Here is a 27,489-nt window from a genome sequence, read left to right as displayed (position 1 = left end):
AGACTTAAACAGACATGATATAACGAAGGCTATGTCTAGACTATACGCTTTCGAAAGACGCTTTTTCAAAATAATCTTTTGAAAAAGATTCGTTCAAAAGAGATAGTCTAGACAGCTACCACTTTTTTCAAAAACGCAATCCGCGTTTTCGAAAGAGAGCACCCAGGCAATCTGGATGCTCTCTTTTGAAAAAGCCCTGTTTGTATTCAAGAATGTAAAATGAAGTTTACTGCTGACGAAAAAACCACCAGGTTCTTTCAATTTAATTTTGAAAGAATGCAGCAACAGTTTAGATGCAAGTGAAGTTTTTTTGAAAAAAGGCCACTTTAAAAAAAACCAAAAACCTGTAGTCTAGACATAGGTGAAGAGACTTTCTGGAAGTATGAATGCTTTAAATAGGTACTTTCTTGCTGATCTTGAATAAGACTATTCAGGAGGGCCCTGGCCCATGATCACACTGATTTCACATTTTCCTCATCCACCCAATTGTCTTGGGTGTATTACATGTAACTAATCAACCATGCCATTTAGTGTGTATTGGTTTAAAAAAAATGGTTAGAAAAAGGAAGATGGAACAAAAATACTGTCTGAATATTTTATAATTTACTTTAATAAGGGCAAAGATAACATACTGAAATAAAATCCACTGTGAAATCATACAAGTGATCATAACAATAAGTTTTACTTCTACTATTAAAGAGGAGCATATATTGGACCCTGTTATTACATGAAATCACCATGAAGAAGTTGCTTTCCTTGCTGTAGAACTATGTATGAGTAGTAGATGAAATTGTATTATTCATGAGAAAAAAAAAGCCAAGTAGCAAATGCTATGCCCACTTGGGATTTTTGTCTTAATGAACAAAGTGTGGCTATACTCTTTGGAATAGAAGTGAGATGGACTAAATTAAAACTGCCCCTAGGATTGATGCCACTTAAATATGGAATTGGAAAGCCTGATAAAAAAATTCTGGCAGATTGTTTTAAACCTAGATGAAATGAATCATCCATCAATTTTAGCATTTCCTGTAAATTAACAGGTTTTTGTACAACAATGTACGGCAAGCCATTTGAATGCTAGTTTCTTTAAAAAAAATATCAAAAGATGACTTGTAAACAGTTAGCAATTTTCCAAATAAAAATACTAGTACACAAATGAGTATATTCATTCCATTTCTTTACAACATGAAGACATATTGGCAATAGGTCTAAACCTGCACAAAAACTGTTTACTATTTCAGTCTTTAACAGCAGGATATGCAAATAATTAGTTGGCTACAGATCTGCAAATTTACTTCCATGTTACTATAATGCAAATACAATTAACAAGGATCCAAAAAGGTGGAATACATTTCAGTATCAAAAATATTCAGCAAAATCATTCTCAAATTATGTTTAGTAGTATACTTGTGACACTATAGAGATAGGTATAAGAAGCACAGAATTACATACGACACAGCTCATTGGCAAAATGTATACATACAGATGCACACAACAGAACAACAAGACTTTAAAAGTGTCTTGTTTGGCATGAGAAAAATATTTCCATAAATTCCTAACCATAGAGCAATCTCAATTAATTACAGGAAATCTCCAATTCAAACATTGACATGAGCATAATTTCAAATTTAAACCCTGCTAGGCTTGTAAGGATTCAGAACCTACACTACCTGTCTGTTCCAAAACTTGGGACTAAAAAAAAAACAAAACCAGGTTGATTGTGGTTACTTCTCTGAGAGATGCACTGCTGAAAAATCCTAGCAAGGGATTGCTCAAGATAGGATTTAAGTCAGACATTTGTATTTTCTTAAGGGATTTTTTTTACATCAAAATGGAACAGGTTGATTAATTTGAGGGGCAACCGGCAGTCAATTTTTACGAAGTAGCTGAGAGCTTGAAAGCTTTCAAACTGAAAGAAAAATGAACTCTATGAAGACTCACAATAGTCCCTTAAAGATTTTTTGTTGATGTTGTTTTTGCTGTCTGCATGCTGATTAGCAAAGAGGGTCTCAACTTTTACTGAAAACGTATAATCAAATCCACAAATAAATCCTTAGAAGAGCAAGTTGTAACAGACTATCTCAAAATCTACTGAAACAAGTTATTAGGCAAAAGCTCCCTAGACTTGTTACAAGTTGTGTTTTTAGTGGAAAATTGAACTAGCATCTCCAAGCAGCTAAAATTCCTCTGAGTATGTCACCACTTTGATGGTCACATGAAATACTATATTAGATTAAGAACCAGGATGTCTGTTATTCTACTCATGTATGCAGTCTGAATACATATAAAAATGATCTGTGCTTGCAACAGTTACAAGCAAAAAGTTTGTGCATAATAGGATACTTGTCTGGAATTATGCATGTAAGATATAAAGAGTATGCTTCTGAAAAATAACTAAAAATGAAAAAAGTCTTTATTGCTCCCAACTGTGCACGAAAATCAAAACATTTATTCAAAGAGGATGTCTTAATAGGCAGAAAGATGGGGCAAGCCTGCTACAGATTAAATTCACAGCAGGTTCAGTTAATTTCTTCTCAACAGAAGACTTCACAGGTCGGAGTCTATATCCTTCAGCAGCCTACTGCTCAGATTGCCATGGCACACTGCAAAAACTAGAAGGAAAAAAAAAAAATCAAGGTCACTAACTTAGCACACCACCACATTTGGAAATGTAATCAGTAACTGGAATACTACAAATTCTCAGGTCATCTAAAGAGTTCAGGAATTTTCGGTCTTGGTTTTGCCAGATTTTTTTTTTTTGAGAAGGGAAGAGGGGTAAATGGGGTTGTGGTGAAGGGGGAGATGAAGAGAACAATAAATGCTTAGAAGGAAGTGTGAAAACACAAGTTGGGACTTGTCTACTGGATGAAAAAAGGCTTAGAAGTGTTCAAAGGATTACAAAAGAAATAAAGCGTAAAGAGATTTGTTTTTATCTTCAACATTTAAAAGTCCGTGCCATAGGTAACAGATGACTGTTACAATCTAAGGGTGATTCTACAAATACTTCCTACTGGTTGGTAAGTCCAATTAAGACAATGAATTTACTCTGAGGCTACGTATACAGTGCAGGGTTTTTGTGCAAGAAGTCTTTTGCGGAAGAGTTCTTGCACAAAAACTTCTTGCACAAAACCACATCCACACCTCAAATATCCATCAGAGACCTGTGCTTTTTCAGATAGGCTCCTTTTGCGCAAGAAACCCCTGCAGAGAGTCCCCACATGCCTTTTTGCGCAAGAGCTGTAGCGCAAAAAGAAGTTATTCCTTGTAGAAGGACATATACCTACCCCGCAAAAAGCCCTCTGGTTCTGTCGACTTTCTTGCACAAAAACAAGCTTGAGGTGTGGATGCTCCACAGGTTTTTGCGCAAAAACCTGATCCCTGGCTCCTAATGCGCTGTCCCTTTGACATGCTAGATTGGCGCTTCAAAGGGGCAGTGCAGTATTAACATCTGCGATTAACATGTTAAAAAAATTAACCCATTAATCCTTCCCTGTGTTAATCGAAGGTGCTAACGCACATCAATTGACAGCTGTAAATGCAACCAGAGAGTATTATAAAAAGAAACATTTCTGATACGACTAAACACATAATAGAAGATTAGGTTTTAAAGTCAAATTTAAACATGCAGCTCTAGTCAGTCATTTTCAACAAAGATTTTCATATAGTTCTGACAAATTTGAGTATTTTGTCTACCGATACTTACATCATCATATACAAAATTCACGTATCCCTGTTGCATGTTGTCTCGTCTCCTGAAAAAATCTTATAAAAAACCATAAAGTAAGTAAACTGGAGCTTTGCAAAAAGCTCCCAAGTATTTAATGTAGACACTAAATATAATTTTGGTTGGAAGTAGTATACTTTGTCAAGTATTTCTCATTTTTTTCAAGGCAAATTTGTCACTTTTGAACCAATTAAACACTTCATTTATTTCCTTTAACATTCTATCTAAATTACAGTACAGGTTGAACCTCTCTAATCCAGAACTCTCTCGTCCAGAAACATCCATCATCAGAATGATTTTAGCTAGCCAGATGTCCACTTTAAGGGAGAGACCAAGTTTCCCGCCATCCCATAATGTTTGTTTACAGCCACTAGTCATAGCTCTCAGTGTTCTGTGCTGTTATTTAAGTTCTAATTTACCCCTAAATTCCCTTCAACACCACAGTAGGCAGTGGAAGTGTTGGTAATACTGCTAGATAATATTGACTTTCCATGGTCCAGAAAATTCTCTCAATCGGAACCAGTCAGGTCCTGAGGGCGCCAGACTAGAGAGGCTCAATCTGTAGAAAAGTAAAATGACTCTCTCGGATATCCTGAATACCAAACAACTGTTACTCAAAATACAGAAGACATTTATACACAAAATAAAGCGTTACAAATATCTTAGAATTGTAAGAGATTTAAGCACAACTTGATATACAATCTTTGCTCTGTGATTACAATTTTTAGATGAGGAAAATATAGAATGAACGCTGAAGTTCAGAATTTAGAATGAACTCTATTTCAAAAACTACAAAATCTCCATACCTGTCAATGCCCGTAGTTTCACACAGCAAGCCACATAGTCATCAAAAAAGATTCTGCCGTTCTTGCTATAACGTTTTACAATAGCAGTCAGCGTTTGAGGGCTTAATCTGTAACCTAGAAGACCAAAAAATAGGAAGTTGTAGCCAGTATGTCAGTTTTGCAACAGATTGTTGGATCATCTTTGGAAAATACAGACTACAGAAATAAGTTACCATACATCCTGCATTATAGACAAAAGGTCATAATGAAAAAAGTGTTCATATACAGTAGTGGAAAAGTTCAAATTTTCCTGACATTAGAACAATTCCATTTTACATCATGCACCCAACCTGAAATGTATTTGAAAGGATGACTTCAGGCATTATCAAGAACACTCAAAACATTTAATCTTTCACTTAGGGCAAAAATGAAGTAAATAAACATACTAAATAGAGATGCTAGTTCTGAATAATCAGGTCAGCCTTGACTTTTTTTCATGATCTTAGCACAAGTAGCCAGAGGGTAGCTCGTGGACAAGGCTAAGCAGTAGAAGAAGGTTTAGTATTCTGTTCATCTGTCAATTGCTTTATTTAGTACAGTGTTTCTCAAAGTAGTCCACAAAACCACTTTGAGAAACCTTCGCCGGTTTGTTTATTTACTGGCACTGCAGCCATGGAGCCTTGTGGCTACTATTGGCTCCGTTTTGCCATTTGCAACTAAGGAGAGCCACGGGAAACGGCAGCCTGGCCCACACCACTTCCTGAAGCTCCCCTTGGCTGCGAACAGCAAAACAGAGCAAACATGAGGCTCCATGGTCACAGCGCCGGCAAATAAACAGGAGCAACCAGTTAATAGGTTTCTCAAAGTGGTTTTGCAGTACTCTTTGAGAAACATGGATTTAGAATATACTCTGCAACAGAGAAGCTTATCTGAACTCATAGCCTTTTACAAGTGAGAGTGCAGCATATATAGACAGCATGACTCTCCACTATACAAAGAGCAGTTTGTGTTTTAATGCTGCTTTGACAGGTTGAAGAGAAAAGGGAAATTAGCAACACACACAAAGGCAAATGAAGAAAAGGTGAGGACTACAAAACCAGTCTGCCAGAAGCATTGTGAACATGAAATACTGCATCACCTGCATTTAATTGTTACAAGAATAATACAGGATGCTCTAGATGCCCTCTCATAACTTCAGAAAACACAGAGACTCAGATGAAGGAGAGGGGGGGAAATAATCTTATTTAGATATTTCACATTTTCTAAATTGCATACACTTCAGAAACATAGATGAGACAGCACAGGACACAAGAAAATTGCCATAGATAGCTGTGTAGATGTAGGGGCATGGTCTTCAGCTATGCAAAGTAACTCACCCATATTGAATTTCAGTATGGGTGAGGTACCTACTGGCATTGCTGAAGACCATGTCCCTACATCTACGATGCTGTATGACAATACCTGAGCTGCAATCATATCACCTAGTACTGAGCTCATTTTTCAACTAACATGATTCAAGAGAGTAACTAGGAAGCTAACCTTCACCTTCTACCTCTATTTAGTTATTAACTTAGAGTCAGCTAATGGCTGCAGCCCAGAGACTTATGGGTAGATTGTGTATGGGATAGCCCACATACAACATAACTATTGCTCCAAATACCAAAAGCACTTTGATTCACAAAATCATTAGTCCTTCCCCCTCAAGAGGGAAATGGAAATATCTGACTATACATCAGGGTTCCAGAAATGCAGTTTAACAGAAAGCATTTTTATGCTGGTTCAATTTCTGGCACTGGTTCCTGATTTATTATTGTTGATTAGCAACAGCTATGAAAGTTTCATATAACTTTAAATGGGGTTTTCTAGAATATAGATGAAGAGCAACTTTTAGTCACTATAATGACCTGCCATCAAAGGGAAGCACACAGGCTTGTTTACATCCGCCCTATAAGATGGTCTAGACTCTAGAGTCATCACTGCTTGTGTGTATCTTTATATTCTGGTGAAATGTTGTACCCTCAAAACAAATTGGGCTACCCATGACTCTCCAGGGGCAGAATATACTGAAAGTCTTCCTTTTCCTCCTGTACCCCAAATGGATGCAGCCCTGTGTAGGCCAATATCAAGAAATGCTGCATGTAAACTTGTGAAAATGAACACTGTTGAGTACTAAATATGGCATTTGTTTTAAGAGGTCTCTTCTCAATATTCAAAAATGTGTGTCCAGATGACCTATCTTTCCATCTGAAGATAACTGTATATCAGCACTCTGGGATAGCCAAAGAGTGGAAAAAATACTTAGTTAATATCAAGGAGTTCCAGGAACAAAGTATAGCACCTGTACAACACTGCTGACAAGCCCCATGCTTTGATCCACAGGTAGCAACTCCCTCCACTGCAAACTTCCATACTCTACTTGCTGCATCCTTATAATTAAACCAGTAATATATCGCATTAAACAGAACTGACAGGAGGTTGCAGAAGTTTTTCAAATGCTGTCTTACCCATAGCTGTAATGACCTGACTCAGTTCATGAAGATCCACAGTTCCACTTCGGTCTTGATCAATCATCATGAAATTTTGCTTCCAAGCATTAAGAGCTGCCCAGAGTTCTTTGAATTCATTAAATCCCATTTTTCCTGTATAATCTCTCTGAGGTAGTTTTGTTAAGTTATTTTTGTTAATACATTAAAATTAACTAACTTAACAGCACATACCAAATTATTGAGGCAGTTTGACTTCTAACCACACTGACAACACTAAAACAATCAATTTCAGTGAAATATTAAAAATGAATGGAGCCCAAGGACAGTGTTCTAAAACAGGTTAAAATGTTTTGAAAACCTAGTTTTTTCTCAGAATGTATCAGTTTAAACTGACATTAAGATTACGTTACAGGCTAGATTTTCTGAAGGATACATCCATCATGGAGATCATAATTCTGCAGGTTTCCAAACTGAATGCTGAAAAATACAATCAATGATTGAATCAAAAGTACATTAATTTTACTTGTGTAATTTCTAGTAACTAGTGCAGTTTCAGTGACAATAGTCAACACGGGTTAATTTGCTTTTGCAAGAAATTTTGAAAGCTCACCAGGAAAAACAAAATCAGGCAGGAGATGGCTGAAAGGACATGAAGATATCTGCTTCTACATTAGTAGTCATTTAGGCCAAGAATCAGATGTGGACAAAATGCAGGACATAAGATTGTTTTTTATCATTCACTGAGCCAGTTTGTGATCCAACTCATGTTCTTACTGATACTGAATTAATACTCTTCATTATGGAGAACAAGGATTAAACAGACCATGGAAACAAAGTAACAATCTCAACTTAATATCTCAAAGTGAAGCCACATTTGGCAGGCCAGTGTAGGAAAACTTGCTCTACTACTAGGCTATTTGTGTCAAATTCACAGTAATACTTTAAGAACAGTAAGAGTTGGTATCAAAATCAAAGATATGATCCAGTCTTGAGAGGATAGGAGCACACACCAAAGCCCAGGCCCCGCAGTTGCAACTGTTTTCATACTCTGTTGTGTTAAGAGCAAATGCATGAGAGAAAGTCAAAATAAAATGCTCTGGAAGTGCTGTGCACAAGTAGCACAAATGGTGAGCTTTGAATTGGCATTAGCGGGGCTGTGGCATTTATTTAAGGTGTATTGAAGGGACACATGCCTACACCAAGTGAAAAGCTGTGATAAAAAGGAAATGAAAGAGGGATGAAAAGAGAGGGAATGCTCCTTGAAAAATAGAAATTCCAAAATATCACCCACAGATTAAAAAAAAGAGCATGCAGTAGCAATACAAAGTCTTACGAGAATAGTTTCCACTGATTCCAGACTGTGTTAAGCATCTCTGTAGCTCCTCTGCATCCACTTCACCATCCTGTAGAAAAAAGTGCAGAGAGTTGTGGTCATGGACACTTATCAATACAAAATCAAGCAAAGATTATTCACTGATGCTTCATTTAACTGAAGACAAATGAATTAATTCATTATGCTATAACTATGTAAAGGTATTTAATATTTAAAAATTAAAAATACAATAGAATTGTGTCTTATCTAAATCAAGAATCTGCAGCACTAAAGTTAAACAGAATTCCTTGTTTATAGCAATTAATTGGAATCCATTTCTATCTTAACATAAAATACCTATTCAAAATGAGCCATGAAATTAGTGACATCATCTGATAATTAGTATAAAATTTTCATATGAAGCTAGACCATTTTACCAATTAATTGGTTAAGATGTTTTCTGAGCTTATTAATACAAACAAAATAGAAATAAGAGAATTCTAGGTGTAAGAGCCTCCGTTCTGAACCAAATAATTAAACAGATCCTTTTCTTTTGCCCATCACATCTCATATTATATTTCATGGGTTCCCTGCAATTCTGCTACTTTTCCTTTTGGTTGATGCACACAATAAAACTGACATTCTGTTTTATGGTCAAAGAACCCATGGTGCTATTAAAAACAGGGATATTATTTTCAGGGCCCTGATAAAATATAACTAAATCCTTCTACATTTCAGTTGGATACATATTCCTCATTCATAGTGCTAGACTATTGTACAGTGTTGCTGTGCAGGTTTAAACAGATTACAGAGGTTTCCCTTTTTTTAGAAGAATACCAACTTTAAAAACTGAAAAGATGAAGAATAAAAAAGAGTGGCCACGTTCCACACTGAAGGCAGTAATAGTATTTCAGTAATGGGACAAGTGATTCCAAAATAATAGAGTCAACTGTGCTGCACAGTGCTCTAGATTCCTTTAAGTTAAAGGCAATGAAGAGGGTTATAATGTCATCCAGTGATTGGCTTTTTAACATACATGCCATGTGACTATAGCAGAGGTGTTTTTTTTTTCCTGTCAGCCAAGTATCACTTTGTCTGTTCCCTCTTGTCTTCTTTGCTCTGTTCTTAACATTCTGTCCTCTAAGCATCTCCACAGAGCACTTCAAAAGAAGGATATTAAAATAACCCCCAAAGCTTGCTTATTTCACTGCCAGGACTGCTTATAGCTGAAGTACAGAGATGCAATAAGAGAACATAAAATAGTGAATGTGAAAGCTAAACATCCCATATAGACATGTGCAGATCAGCCCTCTGAACACCCAAAAGTAAAAGGCAACACAAGATCTCCAAACTTCCACATCAGATCTTCTAAAAAGGAAATTCCAAAAACCAAGATCAAGAAGCACAAATGAGTGTTACAGGAACATCATCTTCAGGGACAGTGGAGGGGGGGGGGGGAGGGCGGAGAGGGAGGATGACAAAACACATGATAATTGACTTTAACCAAGATTATCTAGACTTCACTGGGAACTTTGTAAAAAGGTATAATCAGCTTGGCCTCCACTCTGTCATGAGCTAAAAACTTATGGCAGTAAGCTGTATTTTGTTGCTAGTAGGTATAAAATGTCTGACACATGGAGCAGATCTTATATCAGGTGAAATGACATCTGACAGGTAAACAGAACTTTTCACTGTACTTAAGTATACATACATTAAGTTTTGGAAGAGCCACATTACAGTTCTACTATATTATGTCTGGCCAACAAACAGTTAAATAAAGATATCCAGCATGCAAGTCACTTTTTAAAACTGCTACTCTATCTTACACTAATGGTAAACTTCAGTTTTATAAAACAAATAAAATCAAACATGAGCTGCAAAATAGGAAGAACCAATTTTTGGTGAGCTTGTCCCATGAATAGATAGAAGTTAAATCTGAGATAATATTGTAAAACCCATTCTTCTTGTTCCTTGCCCTGCCATTCTTTATACTGCTTTAATGGTAAAGCCACAAGGATAGCACATTCAGAGAAACTCCCAGAAGCAAAGCAAAAATTACCCCATCTTGATAAGACTGATCTTGTTCCCGCTTAGATCACTGGATTTTATGCAGGAGCAGAGGTGACATTCTTATCTTGAATGGAGTGGGAAAAGAAAGAGGCGTTCCATTTGCAGCTCTCCATGGAGGACTGAATTTCACCCATCACTGTGTTACAGCAGGAGCTAGTAACACTGTGTAGACAGTACAACTAATCACATACTCTTCATCAATCCCATCTGCCTGACTGAGGAACAACACTGGCAGGCTCTAAAGTAAAAATGATCAACTCTATGAAGGTGAAAGAATTTCCACAGTATGGAGCCTTTCCACCCACCTGGAAAGGTTTTTTTTCAATGGGTAAGCTCACACAAAAAAAGAAGAGTGAAGAAAAAGGGAACCGAATAGCTTAAAATTTTAGTGAGGAGAATATTATATTTCTGAATCTCATTTACTAGTCATTAATTATACAATAAAAGTCAGAAATACAATTTTCCCCCTTTTGCCCTCCCTCCAAAAAAGCAATTCATCCCCATGTTTCTGTGAATTTCTACCTGCTCAGTTCTTTGAGAGTCAAGGCCAGCGCTTCCATCACCCCACTGGTCTTGCTACATGGTAGATGACAGATTGTGGTTATGTGCCTCGTACTTCAGGAGTGAATGTGCATTCCCCCTACAAAAAACTAAATTTACTATAATATTATATTTGAAAATTTAAAAGAAAAAGAAAAACCCTCCAAGAGTCAGCAAGTGCTCAGTTAAGATTGCAAAAAGAGCTCACAAAAACTGCAACTCTGCCCCTTAAGCACAACTTACAGTAAGGGCTTTTGTTACATAGTTACACAAATGTACATGCATTCAAGGAAGACAGACCAATATGTTTCAAGGTTTGTCATATTGCAAAGCATACTGCACTTGAAACAAAGATGTGGAAAAGAGTGGACAACAAAAGACCTCTGTTAGATGCAATCTACTTTTATTGACAGATGTAAAATTTCAATAGATTTAGAACAGAATTGATTTTGACAGAAAAAACAATGCAAGTTTGCACATATTTGCTATAAAATTCACTCACTATTCCTTGGTAGACAACTGAATGAACTAAGCTATTTCAGAATTATCAGAGACAGACACCAAACCGTAGGAATGTGTCAAATCTATTGAGTTCCATAGTTCAGAACTAGCTCATCCAATAATCATGAAACTTGAAAGACTCTATTTTTAGGCTAATGCTATCCAAGAGACACTTGAGCTTAACACATTTGAGTAAATTAAAATGTGAAAACAAGGGAAAATGAAATGACTCCTGCAAACTTTGCTAGGAGGTATTAATAATTTCATAATAAAGCATGCTACCAGGAGGCAAGCAGGTGGCTCGTATGTAGTTCAACCAGATTCTAACAATGCTTATTTATGGAATACACTCATCCATCAACCTCTCTATTTTGGAGTCTGACCATTCTGTTTAGGGACTAAGTGTGATCTTTGCCTCTTCTGAGGCATTCAAGATACAAAATTGACTATTACGTCTATAAACCGAAGTCTTGATTTAATCTAATTTAAATTCACTCTAACATGCTGGAGGACAGTAACGATAATACTATTGATATGCTTGACTGACAAAACAATAAATGATCTTTTGCAAAAGTTACTTATGGAGGCAGATTCCTGAAAAGTAGAATGACGTCATCGTTACACTAAAAGTTTAAAACAAATTGAACTCTGGACAATTTCATGTTAGTGTGTCAGGATAAAGGGAAACCCACAAGTCTAGGAATGGAGGAGACTTTTAATTCTGAGTTTCTCACCTTATAATCCACTTAGCTGCATAACTAAACTGGAAACTGAAAAACACACTATCCACTCTAAAATTAAGCAATGACCTTTTCTCCTTCATTCTTTAGGTTTTGTGCATTTCTTTTGGTACTCTCATAGTGTCACTGTAAGGAAACAGCCTAACCAGAAGAGAGGAATGTCCAGTCCCTCTTTCTTTTTCTCCTCTCCCCTAACCCCTTTTAGGGGAGAAGAAGAGAGCAAACTAGCATATTCTTTTTTTAACCTTTTCCTTTCTTCCTTGCACTACCCCCACCATTACTCACTGAGAAATAAAATGCTGGTGCTTCTTCTAATCTGTTTATGCCTTCTCACATTGTCTCCCACAGTTTTGGGCCTCTGCCTGGGATCATGTATCATGTCTCTGAAACAGTATGGCCATGGCTACACTAGAAAATTATTTCAAATTTAGTAAAGTTTGACTTCTGGGCACTTAATTTTACAAATTCAAAGTTCTGTGTCCTTACTATGGGGAAGAATCAAATGTAGTCTGAGGCAGACTCTGTTCATGTGGATGCGCTACCTCGGACTCAGAGCCCGAGGAAGCACTCTGGGGAGCTGCAGGAAGCCTCCTGGAGGCCAATTAGTTCAAATTAGCGGCACCAGAACATCTACACTGTTATTTCAGACACACAAGTTTGGGAATAGGGCTATTCCTCATGAAAAGCAGGACTACAGAGTTCAAATTCCATGGCCCCTTATCACAGACTAACAGGCCTGGAAGTGTGGATGTATCACTTAGAAAATCAAACTTGGGGGGATGCCTAATTTCACACTAAGGTCCTAGTGTAAACCAGGCCTGTGAAAATGATAGAATCCTAATTCATGTCACTAGTGGTCTTGCAGAAGATCCTGCTTTCACGGAAGTAAACTATCATCTCATAATAATTACTATTATAAAGTCAGGAGCTATGCACGGTGGCATTACTCCTGCATCTTGACCTGTGTAGCTATGTATCCTTATGCCTGAGCAAAATGGCTAATAGCCGTAGGCGAGTAAAATGGTGAAGGCCTTTTTGGGCAATACCCAGAGTGGTTTACAAGGGAAAAAATAATTAAGATTTTGTATTTAGATATTTTTAAACAAGTGTACTTACATTGTCAACTTGCATTAAGGTTTAAATGTACTGTAAAAGTTATTTCAATTAAATTTAAAAATAGTATTATGAAGTTTTAAAAGACGGTCAAGCCATTGAACTGGTGAAAGTCACTAGCTTAGCATCTGGAATCAGATTTTATTCAAGTGCTAAATCATTTCACTTTATTCATATAGCGCAGTTCAATGACTAGTTCATTCAAAATTACAAAACCAACTGGGAATTGAAGAAGCAGTGAAAACTTATTTTTCTCTTCCAATTTATGAATAAAAACTAGGTATGAGGAGTTCTACTTCAATAGAGACTAACAATTATGACCATTGAGAATGGAGGTTGTTCGTAACGCTAAACAAAATGTTACAGTTGTTCAAGTTCATAACTAAACACTGATTTAATACAGTTTTGAAAACTTTATTCTGCAGAAGAAGGCTGCTTTTCCTCCCCCATCTCAGTTTACATTTAATACTGAACTTTATTCGCCCTGGAAAGGCGGGGGGGGAGGGGAGGGATTGGTCTCTGTTGCTGCCTGACTTACTCCCAGTTCCAAATGAGACATGCGAATCACTGGCCAGTTTGTAACTCTGGTATTAACTCTGAGGTTGTACTGTAGTTCTAAAATCTTGAAAAGTATAGTGACCAGAAATAATTACATGAAAGGATAATACTTCCAAGTTTTAATTGCAAAATGTTTTGAATACATTTTTCCCTTGCGTATCCAGCACATTTAAGGTTTAATTTTGCTGAACTAGTCAAACAATTGTAATGTTTTTGCACATTATAAATGAATTCCAATTTCCATCCAAATATAGCCGGACACAAATCACTAGTGAATACGTCATTCACCATTTTTAACATAAGTTGAACAGTTAGGAATACAAATGTATGGTAAGCAACAAAATTGCTTAATTGTATACGTACAGAGTATCATCGTATTCAGCAAAAAGAGTATTATACTTAGTTGCAAATCAACGTTTTAAATGGCTACCAATCAATGAGAATCAAAAAGTTTCTTTAGGAAGATAATCATAAAAAGCACGAATGCAAAACAAGAATACCATTGATGTAAATCAACGTCTTCTACTAGCCGATTTAAAATCAAATCACCCTAGTTATACCCTAGATCATCTCAGTCCTAATACAGGCTATGTCTAAACTACACCCCTCTGTCAGCAAAGGGATGTAAATTAGACGTATCGAAAAGGCAAATGAAGTGGGAATTTAAATATCCCATGCTTCATTTACATAATGGAAGCTGCTGCTTTTTTCAAAATGGGGCTTTTGGGGGGGGGGGGGGGGGGAAATCAGGCCGTTTAGATGGAGCATTTTCGACAGAAATGTCCCTTTCAAAAGATCCTGTACGCCTCAAAATGATCTTTCGAAACAGGGCATTTCTGTTGAAAATGCCCCGTCTAAACTGCCGGGGGGGGGGGGCAGGATCCCCCCAAAAAGCCCCGTTTAGGGGAAAAAAGCTGCGGCCGCCATTATGCAAATGAAGCGTGGGATATTTAAATCGCCACTTCATTTGCATTTTCAATATGTCTAATTTACATCCCTCTGCCGACAGAGGGGTGTAGTTTAGACGTAGCCATAGCGTCCAAGTAGAGAGTGAGTTTAAGGATTTGTCTACAGTGGCATTTTACTGAACTGCATCTTTCTTGCACAAGGGTATGAAAAAGCACACCCTGAGTGCAGCAAGTTACAGCTCCATACACCGCTGGTGTAAACAGGCTCCCAGCACTGGGAGCTAAGCTTCTTGTTTAGGTGGTGACCATTTAGGAGCACTTTTCCAGTGCTGGTGCTATGGCCATACAGCCCTTTGTTAAGTGTAGGCTTAGCCTTACTTTACTTCTCCTAGTAGCAGCAATTTATGCATCTCTCCACATATCAGACAGGTTTGCTATTCAGAGATAAACAAGTGGGTCCTTCTGGCTATAATCAATGAGACAACAGTTTTTCAAGGGAAATCATGAGTGTCCTATGAGAAGCAATTTAATTATAAAGTCTGACTGTGGTCTTGCTAATATCTTTTGTATAGGTTTTATCCTCCTAGAATATGTCTCAAGCATGTTTTGAGAACCATCAGATCAAGTATTGCTCAGGAATCACATACAGCTGTGCATCAGTTTTAATATAATTTAACCCTTTATTCAGGAATGTATTTAAAAAGTCTGTTGCTCTAAGCACTGCAGATATTTTATAGTATATCAACCTGCTTCTGCTTCCACAGGTTAGTAGGGACAAAGGCAGATAAGACTCATCACAAAACAGAATATGTGATGTTCTGCACCAAAAAGGAAATAAAGGATAAAAGATGCAAGCAGAGTCAAGGCAGCACAATACATCTTAAAGTAGAAGTCAATAGATAAATTGAACTACACAGCCTCAATCTGTAATGACTGTATGACTTATGCTAGAAGAAAAGAAAAGCCGCTCCTGTAATCTAGAAGAGAAGATTACTCACCTGTAACTGGAGATCTTCAAATACATTGCCTCTGCAGATCCACGTTCTTAGGAATGTGCATGTTCGCAGCACAAATCCCAAACCATCTAGAGAACAGTAACCTGTGGGGCTATGCACATGCCCTCTATGAATCCTTGTCTTTCCTTTCCCCTTCTCCCTCCTCCCGCACTCCTCGCCCTCTCCCACAAAGATCACACTGTAGACATTTCTGGTTCTTACTCCTTACATCATTGGATCATATGTTGCACTGTTGCCACCATTCCCATCACAAACATAATGAAGAATGGGGCATGATATTTTATTTTCACCCCCACTCAATACAATAGCTATGTATACATTATCCTCAGTTTTTAAATATCCTATATGGCTCTTCAAATCCATGCAGTAGCATGGTGGCACAATAAGCCAATTTTTTAAAAAGTGACTAGATTTTTATATGTACATCCTCCATCAACATCTTACTAAAAGAGATAATGCGATCCTGAATAAATAAGGGTATGTCTACACTACAAAGTTAATTTGAACTAACGGACGTTAGTTCGAATTAACTTTAATAGGCGCTACACTAGCGCTCCGCTAGTTCGAATTTAAATCGAACTAGCGGTGCGCTTAGTTCGAACTAGGAAAACCTCATTTTACGAGGATTAAGCCTAGTTCGAACTAGCTAGTTCAAATTAAGGGGTGTGTAGCCCCTTAATTCGAACTAGTGGGAGGCTAGCCCTCCCCAGCTTTCCCTGGTGGCCACTCTGGCCAACACCAGGGAAACTCATCTGCCCCCCTCCCAGCCCCGGACCCCTTAAAGGGGCATAGGCTGGCTACGGTGCCCGTGCCAGGTGCAAGCCTGCCAGCACCCAGCCAGCAGACCCTGCACCTGGCACGGATCGAGCCACCCACCCGATGACCCCCAGCCCTCCCCATCTTCCCGGGACCAGGCTGGCAGCTCTCGGGAGCTTGCCCGGGACCGCAAGAGGCGGGCACCCGCCTGGGCTAGTGCAGACATCGTGGACCTCGTCCACGATCTCCGCACTAGGCACAGGAAAGTGGCCGGCTAGGGCAGGAGAACTGCCAGCCTGGCCACCCAGGAGCAGGTGTGCAAGAGAATCCACTGAGACCCCCGACCCTGAGCCCTGAGCTTACAATGGCCATCCTGGGTCAGACCAAAGGTCCATCTAGCCCAGTAGCCTGTCTGCCGACAGCGGCCAACCCTAGGGACCCTGGAGGGAATGGACCGAAGACAGTGACCAAGCCATGTGTCTCGTGCCATCCCTCTCCAGCCTTCCACAAACCTTGGGCAGGGACACCACTCCTACCCCCTGGCTAATACCACTCCAGGGACCCAACCTCCATGACTTGATCTCACGTCCCTTTAAACTCTGTTCTAGTTCTAGCCTTCACAGCCTCCTGCAGCAAGGAGTTCCACAGGTTGACTCTTTGCTTTGTGAAGAACAACTTTCTGTTACTAGTTTGAAGCCTGCTACCCATTCCTTTCCTTTGGTGTCCTCTAGTCCTTCTTTATGGGAACTAATGAAGAACTTTTCTTTATGCACCCTCTCCACCCAACTCCTGCTTTTAGAGACCTCTGTCCTGTCTTCCCTCTGTCTTCTTTTTTCTAAGCTGAAAAGTCCCAGTCTCTTTAGCCTCTCTTCATATGGGACCTGTTCCCAACCCCTGATCATTTTAGTTGCCCTCCCCTCTCCCAGCCTCTCTCTTCCCTTCTCCCACCTCCTTTTCCCAGTCTTCCCCAGTTTTGTTCAATAAAGACAGATTCCATTTTGGAAGACACGTTATCTTTATTTTGTACATCAAGAAGAGGGGCTAGGGAAGGGTAAGTGGAAGGAGGTGAGGGAGGAATGGGGCACAAGCCCCAGATGGGGAGGACTGGGCTGGCTCTGCGGGCTTCTAGGGGTGGAAGCTCTCCTGCAGCCCCCCAATTGCCTCCTCTCCCCAGATGGCAGCCTGCGGCAAGTGCAGCCGGGCTGATGGCTGAGTGGTGTGATGTGCCCAGTGTGGGTAGTCTGGGCAATCCAAGCCAGGACTGCTTTGAAGCGGGGCACCCCTGAGAACTGTCTGTCCGGGGTGGGGGTCGAGACCCTTTAAGCACAGTCCTCGGCTAGCCTGAGACAGCATCTCCATGCTCTAAGTCCTCCACTGATGCCCTGCCAGCACTGCTTCCGGCCATCCTTAAGCCCGGTTCAGGGTCCACTTAATGTGGACATGCTAGTTTGAATTAGCAAAACACTAATTCGAACTAGTTTTTTAGTCTGGATCCATTAGTTAGTTAATTCGAACTAAGTCAGTTCGAATTAACGTTGTAGTGTAGACATACCCTAAGAGACTCTGTTTGGATAGTAACATGTGACTGAGAAACTTAAAATATCAGACTTAAGACCTCAGGTTAAAAAAAACACTTGAATACAATTCAGGCAGCTTTCATTTTAGAGATTTAAGTATCTTGGGACTCTCCTTTTAGACACCATGTTCTTGCATGTCTTTACTTTTAGGCTATGTGAAAGCATTAAAATTAGTGAATGAGAATCCTGGCCTGGTTTCAGAAACCACTTGAACAGGATTTTAGTATTTTCCTTTGCTATGTGCACATAAAAATTATGGCACCGAGTGGCACAAAACTATAAAAATGGCCTGGAGGGAAAGAAACATGAATATGGAATACTTATAAGACCTATTTTATTAATCAGAGTAGTAAGTCCACTAAATCTGTAAAAGTTTAACAGGCTCTTGTTTTTGGAGATGGGGGACAGACAGTAATTGGTTCTTACTTTACGCAATCACTGGTATTTTTAAAAAACATCTATACTTCAAGTATTTAAAACTATAACGTTTGTTCAGATTAAGGAAGTATTAATTAAGGATGAAAGCTTGTTTACAGCTCACTACTGATATTAAGCTTTATGCTATTATTCAATAAGAGATGGGGGACATCAAACTCAAATGCCAGTTTTAGTTACCATTATTGTTAAACGCAATTCATTTTTATTTACTTGGCGAGACATCTTTCTAAGACAGCTTTAATAACAATGTACTGAACAAGCTGAGTATTCTTTCACAGAAAAAAAGATGATTTTGCTAGGTCAACTCACAGAGCTTACTTAGTTAATTACATTTCAAATATTATCGTACCTGTCCAGCAATAGCAGCGAAGAAAGTCCACATAGGGTCAGCAGCAGCAGAATAAGTACCAGAATATGCAGAATATCCAGAGTATGCTCCTTGAGACATATTTGGTACTGCTCCTGGCACTGGCTGTCCCATTCTCAGTTGTATTCCTGGCATCTGACCACTGTAACCGCCATACTTTTGTGAAAGAGAGAAATATTTTAGTGTGTTCACCAGCTCAATCTATAGTAAAAGACTTCCACTGAAAAAGTCAACTTATTTGTGATGTACTTTTAATAAAATGTCCAATGCATAGCCTAATTCAATCATAGCACTTCAAATTCATTGGTAAGACATAACAAACTGGCACATTATCATATGTTTAAATTAAAAAAAAAAAGGTAAAGGTGATCACTCAACACTTGCTAATTCAGAGTTTAAGAATAGATTTAAAACTAATAGTTTACCTTGTGACTGGAAAGGGATAAATTGTACTTATAAAATAAATGTTATGATATACCATCAGAAGAGAAATGGCAGTTTAGTTCTCTTTTAAATGAGGTATAAAACAGGGAAATTGGACATTTACTTGCAAAACATTCAAAGTAGGCTATCGTAACCTAATTCCAATTTGGATAATAAATTCTAATCATTGAATGGGACCTGCAGTTTCTATTATGTATTATACTCTTCGTTCCTGTGTTAAACAGTTCAGTTATTTAAATCAGTTACACAAACTGTTTCAGCAGTCTTGACAGGCTGAGAAGAAAAATGATATGATGCTAAAAAAGATGGACTTGGACTACTAAAATAATACTTATAGATACATAGCAGAGGACCCCATCCTCCAGTAAGCATTTATTTTTATTACTACCATAAGGACTGCCTTCCAACTTGGAGGGTTTTTTTGTTCTGACACTGACATCATATATATAGTAGCCCAATGTCTGTGACTCTGTAACACTGAAATGCTGGCTGTTGCCTCTGGGCGGGCGCTGTTGCCCGAGTCATGTCCTTCGCCTCCTGCCGTGGCGCTCAGCTGACTTCTGCGCTGCTCAGCCGTGGGGGAGCAAGCAGCGCAAGGGGCGGTTTGGGCACTGCAGTCCCCAGGCAGCACCTCCATGCAAGCGCGGGGCCCAAACGACCAGTTGCTTCCCTGTGGCTGAGCAGCGCAGAAGTCAGCCGACTGCCACGGCGGGAAGGGAAAGAAGGGCAGGGCGGTGACGTGCTGTGTGACAATGGCTCCAAGCCCCGATCCCTCGCTGTGAATGTCACTGCCCCCTTCGCCTCCCGCAGTGGCGCTCAGCTGACTTCTGCGCTGCTCAGCCGGGCTGCCGCATGGAAGCAAGTGGCACAAGCGATCGTTCGGGCTCCGTGCTCCTCAAAGTGAGAGGCAGGAGGGAGAGGAGAAGAGAAAGAGAGAGACGGAGAGAGTGGCAGGAGGCGGAGGAGAGCTGAGAGACAGAGAGAGAAAGGGGGGGGGATGCAGGAGGAGGAGGAGAGAGAGCGAGAGAGACACGTGGAGGAGAGACCTGAAAATCCATCTTATGACGAGCTGCTGGCTAGCGTTAAAGAATGAGAGAAAAAATATAATGAACATGCTAACTACTTTGTGCTCATCAACAAAAACACAGTATTTTCCAAAATAATTCAGCAGTAGCTCAGACACAAATAGCAGTGCCAATGGAACTAGTGGGTGGGAGACAGAACTGGAAGGTGAACCAGAGCCATTCTGAGAAAGGAATTAAATCAACTTCGCACATTGATGCTTCAATGGAAAGCTCTGACATAAAAATAGAAAACTCTGCAGAGACAGCTGTCAATATTGGATACTTCTTTTCAAGGCAGTTTAAATGGCCCCATTCTCTCCCATTGTAATATTTCAAATGTAGCCTCAGATCCAAAGAGAGCACCCTTCAGAAATGCAAAAAGCTGCTCTCCTTGCTAAGATAATACCTGTTACAGTATTAAAAATTAGTACTTTCCAACATAGCTTTAAGGAAGCAGAAATGGTCCTACGTGACAAATGCTCTAGCGTTCCCCCTAATATTTACATCCATGTACAAATGACTTTTGTTATGTGCACTGATTTGGAGGTGAGGTATCACATAACAAAAAAGGCATTCTACTCGTCAACAGTGTGTGGCATAGGTGGGCTGGAGTGAGGATTCGAAATGGAGCCTTTGATGTGGGAGAAGGCTGTGTCTTGAGAAAGGTGTGAGTATCATAAGATGTAGGGGTCACGAAATGAAATTAATAGGTAGTGGTTTCAAACAAACAAAAGAAAGTTTTTCTTCATGCAGTGCACGGTCAACCTGTGGAACTCCTTACCAGAGGATGTTAAGACCAGGATTCAAAAAAGAACTAGATAAATGCATGAAGGTTAGGTCGATCCATATTTATTCATTCTGCCTAATAAGAATAGTGTTCCTAGCCTGTTTGTCAGGGGCTGGACATGGATCACTTGATGATTACCTGTTTCTGTTCACTCCCTTTGGGCCATTGGGCATTGGCCACTGTCGCAGGATACTGGGCTAGACCCAGTATGGCCATTCTTATGTGTCTGGGGTAGGATGAGGTGTTGGGGATGAGAGAGGGGATATGGGTTTAGAGAGGGGCTCAGGGCTGGTGCAGTAGGGAACTCTGGGCTAGGGGCTGGAATGCAGAACGGGGTAAAGGTTCTGGATTGGGGGTATAAACTGGGGAATGAGGGATTTGAGGTATGGGTGGGCTCAGGTTTACCTGGGCAGCTCCTGATGAGTGACCCTAAGGCAGGCTGCCTTGTGCCTGCCTGTCCTGAGGCTCTGCACTGCACCCTGGAAGCAGCCAGAAGGTCAAGCTTCTGGAGGACAGGCAGAGGCATGAGGTTCTGTGGCATGCCACATCCACTGCTCTTGCTTACTAGCGCGCGCGCGCACACGCACAGGCAGCAGACATGCTGTTGGCTGCTTCCTGCTGGGGCTGGCAGAGAGGGGCCTCTTTTCCCCAGCCGCAGCAGCCCCATCTTGGGGCCAGAAAAAAGGAGCCCTTTTCCCCCAGCAGCTTTGGGACTTGGGGAGAGGCATCTCTCCCTGCTGCAGCCTTGAACGGGGCTTAATAGCCAATGCACAGAGCAGCCTAGTAGCTTACAGGGAATTTAGGCTGGGATTCATGTAGCTATCAGGGATAAAAGTTAACCAGTCAGCATTAGGCTTACTGGAATGCTTAACAGGTAACCAGCTGGACTGCCAACTGCAGGAGGCTGGAGCAGCCTTGGCTGAGTCCATCCAGCTGTGTGCAGGTGGCAGATAAGGCCGTGCCTGCGTCGGGCTGGTGGGATTCCCCGCAGTATGGAGTAGGGATGTAAAAGACAAGTAGACTAGTCGACTACCCGAATTTCCCGCCCCCTGTCTGCCTCTATATCAGAAGCAGCAAGGGTTGTGGGAAGGAGATGGTGCTGGGGGGAGCTGGCTTAAAAGCTGGTTCCCCCTAGCACCGTCTCCGCAGTGGGGAGAAATATTGTAGGGGAGGCAGAGGCACAGTGGTCCTCTCACTACATTTAAAAAGCAGAGCCACAGCAGTCTGGATGTGGTGTAAGCCGGGACTGAAGCAGTGCCGCCTTGTGCTGGGTCCCACGCTATGCCTTTGCCTTTTAAATGTACAGGTTAGACCTCCCTGGTCCTGTACCCTCAGGACCTGGCCAGGCCCGGATGAGGGATTTTGCTGGACCAGAGAAGGTAATTTCTGAGACCCCTGCCACCAGCCTCCCAGTCATGACCTCGCTACCCACCTCCCAGCCAGCTTCCCCCTGCCATCAGGCCAGGTCTCCCAGCCCCACTGTAGCAGCCCCACTGCCGGGCTTTCGGCTTTACAGGGCAGCCCCCCCGCTGGAGTTCAGGTGTGCCTCTGGGTGGCAGCCCCACTTGAGCTTCAGCCTTGTTGGGCAGCCCTGCTGCCTCCCAGTCTCACCTGGCAGCTCTGCAGGGAGGCAGCAGGGTTGCCAAGCTCTTTGCTGCAGCTCCACTCCCAGGTTCCTGGCCCTGCCACCACTCAACTCCATGGTCAGGATCCTAGCCCCATGGGGCAGCCCCGCTGCCTCCTAATCCTGCCACGCAGCCAAGCCACTGGTAAGCAGCAGGGATGCAGGAGTTCTGGTTGTGCTGTTGGGGCAGCCCCTTTGCTAGGTTCCCAGCCCCACAGGTGGGCAAGCCCACTGCCTCCCGGTCTTGCCAGGCAGTTTTTCTGGCAGGCAACAGCCCCACAATTCCCCTACTCCTCTCCCCCCTTCCCCCACCCCAGCACCCTTCCCCTGCAGTGTCACCAATGGGCAGCAGCCCTACTGCTGAGCTCCTGGTTTCACTGCCACAGGAAGTCCTGCTACTGGGCTCCAGCCCTACTACAGGGCTCCCAGCCACCAGCCCTCCTTAGGACTCTCTGGTCCTGGAACATTTTTGGTGCTTCCAAACCAGGAATGCTGCTGAATCAGAGAGTCCTGATTAAGAAAGGTCTAACCCGTAATAAGAGCCAGGCAGCTCTTACTACATTTAAAAGGCAGAGCTGCAGCTGGATTGGTCCAGAGGTGGCGCAAGAAGGGATAGCTTAGCCCCGGCTCACATCACCCCTGGGAGCTAATCCCGCTGCAGCTCTGCAGTTTAAATGGAGTAGGTGTATTTAAACTGCATAGCCACAGGAGGGGTAGTGAGCACCTTCCCTCCCCCATCAACTGATCAAGTAGTCAATGGAAATTCCATTAACTATTCAATTAGCTATCTGTAATTTAACATCCCTAGTATGAAGGCTGGCCAACAGGATCCAGCATATGCAGCGGGCTAGACGGCCCCCACTGTGGTGGGCAGGCAGGACTCCAGTCCCCGCTGTGTTACAGCAGCCCAGGCAGGCAGGTGAGGCTTCGCCTACCTGTCAATGGTTAACCAGTTAAATGTTATTTTAGTCATTTAACCAGTTAACAATTTAAAAGGTAATTTACATTCCTAGTAGCTATTGTTAACTAAGTAAAGCTGAAAAACCCAGCACCTAAGTACACCCTGAGCCAATCTGGGCAACTGAGCATTGATTTATATTTAGGGGTTTACTAAAGCAGTGTTTCTCAAACTGTGCTCCACCCAGGCGCCCTGAAACATCTCCAGGGGCTCCAGGAGGTTGAAAAACTGGAAACATGAATAGGTACATACAATCAGTAGACTGTTGGTGCTCCGCATAAATTTTTATCCCTGTAAAGGGCTCTGGAGCCCAAAAAATTTGAGAAGTGCTGTACTAAAGGATAATCTCAGTGGAGAGTCATGGAAGTTGGGAGAGATATAGAAGCCTGTTTTCAAAGTTAGTAAATACCTGGCTGTGGATTCAAACTGACAAAAGCTTTGTATTGGTTTTGCTTTAATTTGATTGGCTGAAAACATTTTAGTAGGTCAAGGCACTGAGTTTATTTTCCTTCTGTCATGCCATAGTTATAATCAGGGCTTGACAAACGGCGGCAAAATCTACTCGCCAGCCCTGCACCGCGCATGCGCAAGACCCGCATTGCGCATGCGCGCGCTGCCGGTGAACAGGGTGACTGGCTGAAATCTACTCGCCACGGGCAAGTAGAACAGCGATTTGTCGAGCCCTGGTTAAAAATACAAGAATAGAGTCTCTACTAAGGATATTAGATATAATTTATTTTAGTAATCGTGTAGCCACAACAACTTTTAGCGGTTACATGGTTACTAAAATGCTCCCCCCCAGAGGCAGGGCCAGTAGATAGTGCACTCCCAGGGAGCCCCCACTGCCATCCTGAGCTGCTGCCTCTATATCAGGGCTGCTCACCAAGCAGCCCACAATTTGGGTTTATGCAGGGCTCAACATACAGTCCATGGGCAGGAGCCAAAACAAAAAAGGAGTCAGTATAATGGTCTTCTGTTCATATGCATTTTAGTAGTTAAATTCCTGGACTGTCATTGTTCATTAAAAGTGCTGTCATATTGGATAGAAATCAGGTAAATATTGCATTTTATTAATATCAGCAGAACTGACTTAAATGGGGCCTGTGTGTTGTGTAGTCTTGCCTTAATCTTTGTATTCATACCTGTTTGTGTGAAAAGCTATTTGCATATATATATTTACATATTATATGCAACCATACTTAAGTTGCAGCCCTCAGCATGTGCTATGAATATCATTGTGGCCCCCGGGGCTTTCAAAGTTGAGTAGCCCTGCTCTAGATCATAGGCAGCAGCGAGGGGTGGCAGGCAGTGTTCCCTCTAAGCTACACGGCAGCACAGCTTTATAGGAGCCCTGAACCTCTGACTTGGCAGGGCTGATTAATCACCTGTGAAGTTGTGCTGCCCCACAGCTTAGAGGGAACACTGGTGGCAGAGGGCTTCCCAGAATTGGGGCCAGGAGTGCACTGTCAGCCAGGCCCACTCCCAGCGACTATCCAATAGTCATGTAACCGCTAAAATTTGATGTAGTTACTCAACTATTCAATTACACACTAACACCCCCACTCCTTCATCACTAGAGCACTGCACAGATACAAAATTTTGTATCCACATCTATATCCACAGAAATGAGCTGCAAATACGCACATCCACAGATGCAGATACCTGCGGATATAAAGTGGATATCCATGGATCTGCAAGGCTCTACTAAACACACCAGAGGGTTTTGTCAACCAAACCTCAGGCTGCAGTGGTTCCTAGATTGGAACTACCTGCATAGTCCTGCCTTGCCCCACTTGGGAGTAATGGCTGTCCCCTCAGAAATGGGGAACGGCAATGCTCCAGATTGAGAGGTGGGGGTGGAATAAGGCAAGACACTGGGGTCAGCAGCTAGTGGAAATGTCTTCACAGTTTTATAGCACATACTATGGCAGGGACCTGTAACCTATGGCTCAGCAAGGCACCAAATATGGTTCTTTTAGCGATATTTGGCTCCCCTGTGTGCCAGAGCTGGGCTGCAGTGCAACTGTCCCTACTGGGACCCCGCCCGGTTCCAGCTCTGGTGATCACCACATGACCCACTCGAGCTGCGCAGGAGACTGCTATCCTGTATGCCAGAGCTGGACCACAGTGTGGCTGCTCCTAGGGCCAGGGCTGAGGTGCAGTTGCACCATAACCCCAGCTCCAGTCCCAGCACATAGGGTGACTGCCCATCATACAGCCCCACAGTGGCTCTGGCCCCAGCTTCAGCCCTTCCCCAACCCTGGCGCGGTGGCCGGGGCAGGCGATATGGCAGCTGCCTGGCAGTTCCTGGGCTATGCTTCATGGTGGGTGGCTTGCTCCATGAGCCAGACCTGTGGCTGTGGTGCAGCTGCTCCCATGGCAGCCTGGCCCAGCACCCATCTAGCTAAAGCATCCTGTCCTTGACCCCGATCCTGGGGCAGGCCCCACAGTCCGACCCCATCTGGCCTCTGGGCTTCCCCACATACTCTACTTCCCATCCCCAGCTCCCTGCCTCCTGCACCCTCCCCATGACTCCTGCACCCCCACATCCCCAGCCCCCTGCCATAAGATTGACAGAAGTCCACCTGAATGTATGCATGAAGCTGGATTTGACCAGTTATGATGTAAACTTCACAGAAATGTGTGAAAAGATACAGAATTCCCATTAAATAAAGTCTGTGAATACAATGTTTCATTTCTGCTATTATTAATCATCATGTCAATGATCAATAATACTAAGTTATGTATTTTCAGTCATGCAAATGGGCATTCTTACATGGCTCTTTGGTCTGAAATGGTTGCCCACCCCCCTACTTCGGGAAAAACTACTGCGTACGATCCTATTCACAAGTGGCTTCCTATATAAGTACAACGTGGGTTTATAGCACGGTGTGCCTCCTGTTGTACATCCCCACGCTTCCGGGGTGGTTTGTAACGACAGTCCGGGCTCCATAATTATTCCAGCCCAACACCACCCAGGACTGCGAGAAGGACGTTCCCTGCCGGAGCAGCAGGGCCCCAACTGCTTCCGAGGAGAACGGGGCCTGTGCGTGACGCAAAGGCCAGAGGCGCCAGGGCCCCAGTTCCCCGGCAGCTCCTCCCCGAGACGGGCTCTGCTTGGAAACGTGGGGGCAGGTTTGTTCGGGAAGCGCCACGTCCCCCGTTTCGCACCTGCCCGGCCTCCCGCGCGCCCCGAGTGAGGCGAGCTGCCGCCCTACGCAATCGCCTGCCTGGCTTCCCGTACCACGGCCCGGCGCGTCGCAAGAGGCCCGGGCCTGCGCCCTCACGGGCCTACGCGCGGCGGCCGGGCTCGCCCAGCTCCCCGCCCGCGCAAAACGGGCCACCGCTGGGGGCCTGCTACGCCCGGCCGGCGGGGCGGGCCCTGCCCGTGACGGCTCGAGCGCTCGCTCCCCGACACCGCTGCGCCGCACGGCAGCCCCGGGGCCTGGGATCGGCCGGGTCTGGAGGGCCCCGCCCAGGCTCGGGCCTGTGTCCGGTGCGGGGCCCAGGCGATAGCGCCTCTCCCCGCCCGGCTTTGTCCCCCGCTCGCAGACACTCACCGCTCCGAACCCCGGGTAGGCCATGGCGGAGACACACTTCGCACAGCCCGGCAAGGAACCTGCCGCCGCCCAGTCACCCCGGAGCCCCACCGACCGCGGAAGCCCGGAGTCTCTGCGCCCTGCCATTGGCTAGCGGGCTCCCCGCCTCCTCTGTCGTCGGG

The 27,489-nt window shown here is 42.7% G+C and overlaps 1 protein-coding gene across 2 annotated transcripts; it reads right to left on the bottom strand.

Moving 5' to 3' along the window:
• Positions 1-588: 588 nt before the first annotated feature.
• Positions 589-27,489, bottom strand: GCA (grancalcin). Of its 2 annotated transcripts, XM_075933505.1 has the most exons (9): positions 27,329-27,489; positions 18,874-19,047; positions 10,900-10,953; positions 8,329-8,398; positions 7,429-7,472; positions 7,014-7,161; positions 4,531-4,644; positions 3,704-3,762; positions 589-2,612 (listed from the first exon to the last, which is right to left on the bottom strand). In XM_075933505.1, exons 1-9 carry the CDS (start codon positions 27,452-27,454, stop codon positions 2,586-2,588), a joined length of 816 nt encoding a protein of 271 aa, XP_075789620.1. In that variant the 5' UTR covers positions 27,455-27,489; the 3' UTR covers positions 589-2,585. The 2 variants fall into 2 exon arrangements, with proteins under 2 accessions (XP_075789620.1, XP_075789621.1); XM_075933506.1 differs by lacking the exon at positions 10,900-10,953.

This window comes from Pelodiscus sinensis, chromosome 7 (genome assembly GCF_052426305.1).
Source record: "Pelodiscus sinensis isolate ZL-2025 chromosome 7, ASM5242630v1, whole genome shotgun sequence".
Lineage (NCBI taxonomy): Eukaryota > Metazoa > Chordata > Testudines > Trionychidae > Pelodiscus > Pelodiscus sinensis.
This window is presented reverse-complemented; position numbering and strand designations above follow the sequence as displayed.

Coding starts and splice junctions, on each gene's coding strand:
- GCA (XM_075933505.1), bottom strand. CDS start 27,454: ATGGCAGGGCGCAGAGACTCCGGGCTTCCGCGGTCGGTGGGGCTCCGG. Junction 10,954..18,873: donor TCGCTGCTATTGCTGGACAG/GTACGATAATAT, acceptor TCTACCATGTAG/CAAGACCAGTGGGGTGATGG. Junction 8,399..10,899: donor ACTCTCAAAGAACTGAGCAG/GTAGAAATTCAC, acceptor TTTTTTCTACAG/GATGGTGAAGTGGATGCAGA.